Source organism: Chiloscyllium plagiosum, chromosome 37 (genome assembly GCF_004010195.1).
Source record: "Chiloscyllium plagiosum isolate BGI_BamShark_2017 chromosome 37, ASM401019v2, whole genome shotgun sequence".
Lineage (NCBI taxonomy): Eukaryota > Metazoa > Chordata > Chondrichthyes > Orectolobiformes > Hemiscylliidae > Chiloscyllium > Chiloscyllium plagiosum.
In genome coordinates, this window is record NC_057746.1 from 27,432,457 (window position 1) to 27,438,145 (window position 5,689).

At 41.9% G+C, this 5,689-nt stretch overlaps 1 protein-coding gene across 2 annotated transcripts in view; it reads left to right on the forward strand.

The window, feature by feature from the left end:
• The window catches only part of nelfe (negative elongation factor complex member E), a 25,343-nt gene extending 21,789 nt beyond the window's left edge, over nt 1–3,554 (forward strand). For both annotated transcript variants that reach the window (XR_006309599.1, XM_043678182.1), the window contains exon 10: nt 957–3,554. Coding sequence is in view for 1 of the 2 variants with exons in the window: in XM_043678182.1 (XP_043534117.1) it covers nt 957–1,033 (77 nt within the window). In the remaining variant the exon portion in view is untranslated. The remainder of the gene's footprint in view (nt 1–956) is intronic.
• The last annotated feature ends 2,135 nt before the right edge of the window (nt 3,555–5,689 follow it).

Below are 5,689 nucleotides of genomic sequence, written 5' to 3' on the forward strand. Positions count from 1 at the left end.
GTCTTTGCGGAAGGCGGAGAGGGGTGGGGAGGGAAATATATCCCTGGTGGTGGGGTCTGTTTGGAGGTGGCGGAAATGTCGGCGGATGATTTGGTTTATGCGAAGGTTGGTAGGGTGGAAGGTGAGCACCAGGGGCGTTCTGTCCTTGTTGCGGTTGGAGGGGTTGGGTCTGAGGGCGGAGGTGCGGGTTCGGATGCTGCCTGAATTGCTGTGCTCTTCCAGCACCACTGATCCACTCCCCCATCTAACCTAATCTGGGGTAAAATAAGCAGTTAGATGTGATATGCCCATTTGGACAGTTAGACAGAGCTTCTCAAGATAACGCATTCTCCAAAAGAAGTACGTTTAGCACTCCCAGCTGTAGTTAGGGAATCCAAATGTGGCCGAAAGTAAGTAATTTGAGCAATTGAGCAATAGAAATAGTCATTGGGAATGAGGATATGCAGTTTAACCTGTGTTTCTTGGTATGTGCCAAGATAAAGAGCAAAATGTGACTGTTTATTCTTGACATGGCTGTACAAATATCCTGATCATTGAATAGCAGGTGGGTGCTTGTCCAAGGAATGTATACACCTCTGAAGCACGTTTCATGTGATCATGTGGAAAATTAATGTATGTGGCAAAATCAGTGTCGGGTTGGTGGACCACTTCTGTTGAGCAAAGCTAGTCAAAAGCAAAAGCACATTTGGCAATGCAACACGACATCCGAACCATCAGGATTCTCCTCTTGCATCCTTTAATGGGAATTAAATGCCTGCTATGCACTTCTGTCTCAAGAGTGAAAGCACTGGACCAAGCGAAACTACAGGAGCATAGAGGACCTCAGGATTGGCAGGGAGCAAACTATATTGGTGGGTTTGGAATGTGTTGTAGTGTGGGGGTGTTTCTGGTGACAGAATGGAAATGGTAATCGCCAAATTATCCTACGCTAACAGAAGCATTTCTCTTGTCCACAGCGGTCCAGAACAGTGCCAAGGGTTCACACCGTGATAAACGTAGCCAGGTGGTGTACAATGAGGATTTCCTGAGATAACCTGGGAGAAGAAAGAAGAAGGGAGTGAATGACTCCAAGCCATACCTCTTGGCAGAAAGTGACTCACCTACGTCCCCTGTTTTTTGTATGGCCCCAACTTTCACTAATGTTATGCATAAGAAATTTTAAGAGAGTCGCACTTAATTATAGCACAGAACTTGAGTAGTGTTGCTGAAAACCTAGAAATGCTGTTGAAGATTTTTGTCTTGCACTCAGGCAGGACAGTCACACAAGAATGCCACATTTCGAAGGAAAAACATTTTATGCTAAATGAATGAAATGCTGATTGGTTGTCCAGTAGACTCTGAATGATTGAAGCATTGCTGTGGGGAATGCACAAAGGAATAATTATTCCCCAATTATTTATTTAAATTCCGTGAAGGAAGCCAATTCTGATTGGTCAAGGCATTGCCATGGGAAACCCTTATGGGAATTATTGTTCCCCCATACTTTAGTTTAATGAAAAACATGCAGAGCTTCACTTTTTTTGCTCTGTTTGCAGAGGATAGGACCTCGGTCATGAAGCTTCTAGAAAGTGCAAGAAATTGTGAACTGAACTGATAATTTTAAGTTGCTTTTTAATGTCGTTCTCAGTACATTTATGTTTGTTTAAATAAGTAGCGTCCTACCATGGAATTGCATCTAATGTTGGGCATTATGTCCTGAGTTTTGTAAGCATGGGATGGTTAGTGTGGCCAGTACTCTACCTTTTGTAAATAGCTGAAAGGACTTGCTGTTTGACACAATCACCAGTGGTTGGGACATCTGGCCAACATAACCTGCAGTGTTCCAAAAATGTAGCACATGTCCTAACAACAATGGATTATATCAACTCTCATTTAGCCTGCTCACAAAAGGCAGAATACTGATTAGAATACTCAATCAGCCTGTGCTGAGATTATTTAAGTCAGATTTTCACTATGACTCATTAATGCTTGCCTGAAGCTACAAAGATTCATGAACAGGGCCTTGTCTTATGCAGACAAAATATAATCCAGTCAGGCATTGCAATTTGAGTTAAAGCATGACTGATGATGGTTCCCTGCTGCTTTCCAATGTCAGTGCCTCAAATAATCAGAGTGACCTTGCTCTTATTGAATTTAAACAAAAGCTTAGAAGGAAACTATTCCCTGGTGTGCTCTGAATGGCTTCACTTCAATCAGAGTACACCCTATTCTCGTGCAGTTTAAATTGTTGTTCCCTTTGAAATGTGGCGTTCATGTACACGTCCTAGTGAGTGGAAGATGAAAATGTTTAGCAGAGTATGTCTTTCTCAGTAAATACTCGGGTAGCATATGCTAAGAGTCAACCTTTGCAAGTCTCCATGTTTCAAGAGTGGGCGTGGAAACTACCATGCTCATTCTTCATCTGATTGAGAACAGAAGAGTGCTGCCTAGTTTCTAAATGCCCGAGCAGCTCCAATTGGCCAATCAGCTCTACTGTTACCCACTACATTTCAGCTTTGAGGAGTACAGGAAATATAGAAGCACCAGTGTTCTGTATGCTACCGATCCCCTCTTTGTTCATTGGGAGTTGGCCCTTTTCAAGAGCCTCTCAGCCTTTCCTGATGAGTTTAATATTTCAGTCATTATCTCATCTTTGAGAATTCCATTTCTGAGACACTGCCAGTGCCTCTTCTATTGTTTGGTTTCTGTAATCAAGCCCTATCATTATGGAACCTGTCCTCATAACTCAATACCAAAGAGTTAAATTGGTTGAGGGACCCCCTCCAGGACCAACATATCCCTCCTGTAAGTGTTCTAGTGTAGGTGGTACCTGTGCCAGGAGTGCGGGAACCGATCAGCATTAATGCTTATGAATCCCACGAAATATGACTGGTCAGTAAATATAGCAGGGAGCACCGCATGATAGGTGTTGTGGTTTTAGAAGGTGAATGGGTGATCCGATTGTCACTATATAAGCACATGAGCAGGCTTTTACTCCTCAGGTAGTTTGATTCCACCATTCTTGTAGCTAGTCATTTTGAGAATTTATGCTGCTTTGTGCGCAGAACTCATTTTCTCACTGAATTAGCATACCAGTGTTTGGAAAGAGTGCTTTTTAGTGGGGAGAGGGAGCATGAGATGGTGAGACTAGTTCAGATGCCCAGCTTGCAAACCAGAGTCCCATCCTTAGCACATGCTGCACTGGCTGTATCACTGCGATGTGATCAGGGCTGAGAGGGGAGTTTTGTCTTTTGGAGGGTGAGGTTGGTCTGATTGAACTTGAGGTGGGAGAAATTGAGCCTAATTTGGTGTGTTTCACATCGCTCCTTCTATCTCCATCCCCTCCTGCCATTCCTACGCCTACCCCAAACCAAAGGTAGCTGATGTCCCATCAATTGCCCACTGAGCTTTCAGTCTGGAGGAAGAATTATAGGGGATGTAATGGGACCAATGACCAACAAAATGAAGTAAATACTTGCAAATCTGAAATCCTGCTTGGAATGCTTTAAGTTCCCCAAAAATATCCAATTGTAAATATTGCACCATTTGTTTTTATTAAAATAACTGTGTGAATATTCTACTTGATTATGTGTGGTTTGTTGTGTAAGGGCCCTGTGGGTAAATGTGATAATTTTGCATCTGTGTTCAGTAGTGGCATTGTGAATGCTCTATAATTCAGTCTTGAGAATGATCACTGTAGATAGTAGAGAAATCTGAGCTGGATTTGTGAATGCTTGTCAGAATGTGTGTAGCTCTGTTAATTTTTGAGCATCTTGCCGCCATGCATCCCACTTGATGGGGACCTTCCCACCACATGAATCCTTTATTCCCTCTAGCACGAGCACATAATGGGAGCAGTGTGTACCATGTACAAGATGTATTTCAGCCACTTGCCAAGTCACCTTGGAAAGGAATTTTCAAGCCAACGACATAGCACGTAGGATGGGGTAGCAAACGCATGAAAATACTACCCTCTGTAAGTTCTCTTCAAACCAGCCAGCATCCTGACTTGAAACAATATTGCTATACCCTTACTGTTACGAGACCAAACACCTGGGGCTCCCTAACAAGACTGGGATGTATTAACACCAGAAGGGCTAAAGCAGTTCAGGAAAACAGCCCACTACCATCTTCCCAAATGTACTTGGGGATGGACAATAAGTACAAGGTCTTGGCTCGTGATGCTTACATCCTAAATGTGATTGAGAAAGAAAACCCAGCATTGAGAGCTGGCAGTGTGAATGGTACAGATCGAATTTGCCCAATGACTGGTATAAATGTCAAAGTGTTAAAAGTTTACAGCTGAAGGCACGTGGTAACCCATGGTGAAAAGATGAAAATCAGGGATATGAAAGAGGCCAGAATTGGAGGAGCAGAAAGATCACGCTGAGAATCTGGTTCATACTCTGTTAATGGACTCTCCTTTACATGTAGTTCACTTGTGATATAGGTACCAATACTCAAATCAAGAAGGTGACAAGTATATTGATTGCTCATAAGCCTCGCTAAGACGAAGCCAAAGTTCCCAAGGAGCTACAATATTTTGTGAACTTTTATGGGCTTAATTACATTGGGCAAATGTAGATAGGCACTAAAAGTGATGTCAAGATCCTATTCTGCTTATATTTGAGTGTGTTTAGTAATTGACTGCTGTCATTCATTTTGCAAGCCCATTAATGTTTTGACAGGTTAGTTATAGCCAAGGCATTCCACATGAGATAGTTAATACCCTCTATTCAAAGTCTTATCCCTTCTCAGTACAGTACATTCATAAGACATCCATAATTCATATATCATTGCTTCTCTCTATGCCCGTCACTGATTTAAGATATACCTTTATCAATCTGAAAGGACACAGTATCAGACACACCACAGAGAGTTAAATATAGCAGCATACAGTAAAAGTGTCCTATACTCTGTGACATCTATGCTTCGGCAAAAGTGAGGACTGCCAATGCTGGAAACCAGAGTCTAGATTAGAATGGTGCTGGTAAAGCACAACAGGTCAGGCAGCATCCGAGGAGCAGGAAAATTGACGTTTTGGGCAAAAGCCCTTCATCAGGATTATGTCCGAAATGTCGATTTTCCTGCTCCTGACCGGCTGTGCTTTTCCAGGACCACTCTAATCTAAGACATCTATGCTTAAATACATTTCTCTCAAAGCTCCAAATTAATAATTTTTTCTCCAAAATGATCCTTCACTAAATAATTTTGGATAATTTGTATTGTTGTTTTGAAATTAGATATATTTTATTGATAACCTGTTGTCAGCTTTCTGGTAATTATTTTATTGAAGTCACTGATTGTCCTTGTTCTGGTACAAGCCCAGGGAATATATGATGAATTGTGGTATCCTGGGAAGCACTGAGGATCAGAAAGACCTTAGTGCGTATGTACACTAATCCTTTAATATAGCAAGGCAGGTAGATAAAATGATTAAGAAGGCATTTGGGATACTTTCCGTTATCAAGGCATAGAGTTTAAGAGCAGGGAGATGGTGCTGGAACTGTGTAAAATGTTGGTTAGAGTATGCAGTTCTGGAACACACATTTTAAGAGGAATGTGCTTGCATTGGAGAGGGTGCAGAGAACATTTAACAAGTTGTTGTCAGAGTTTTAGTTATGAAGAAAGATTCGACAGAATGGGCAAAAAACTGAAAGAGTTGTGGATGCTGGGTTGTGAAGATGGATCACTGGACCTGAAATGTTAA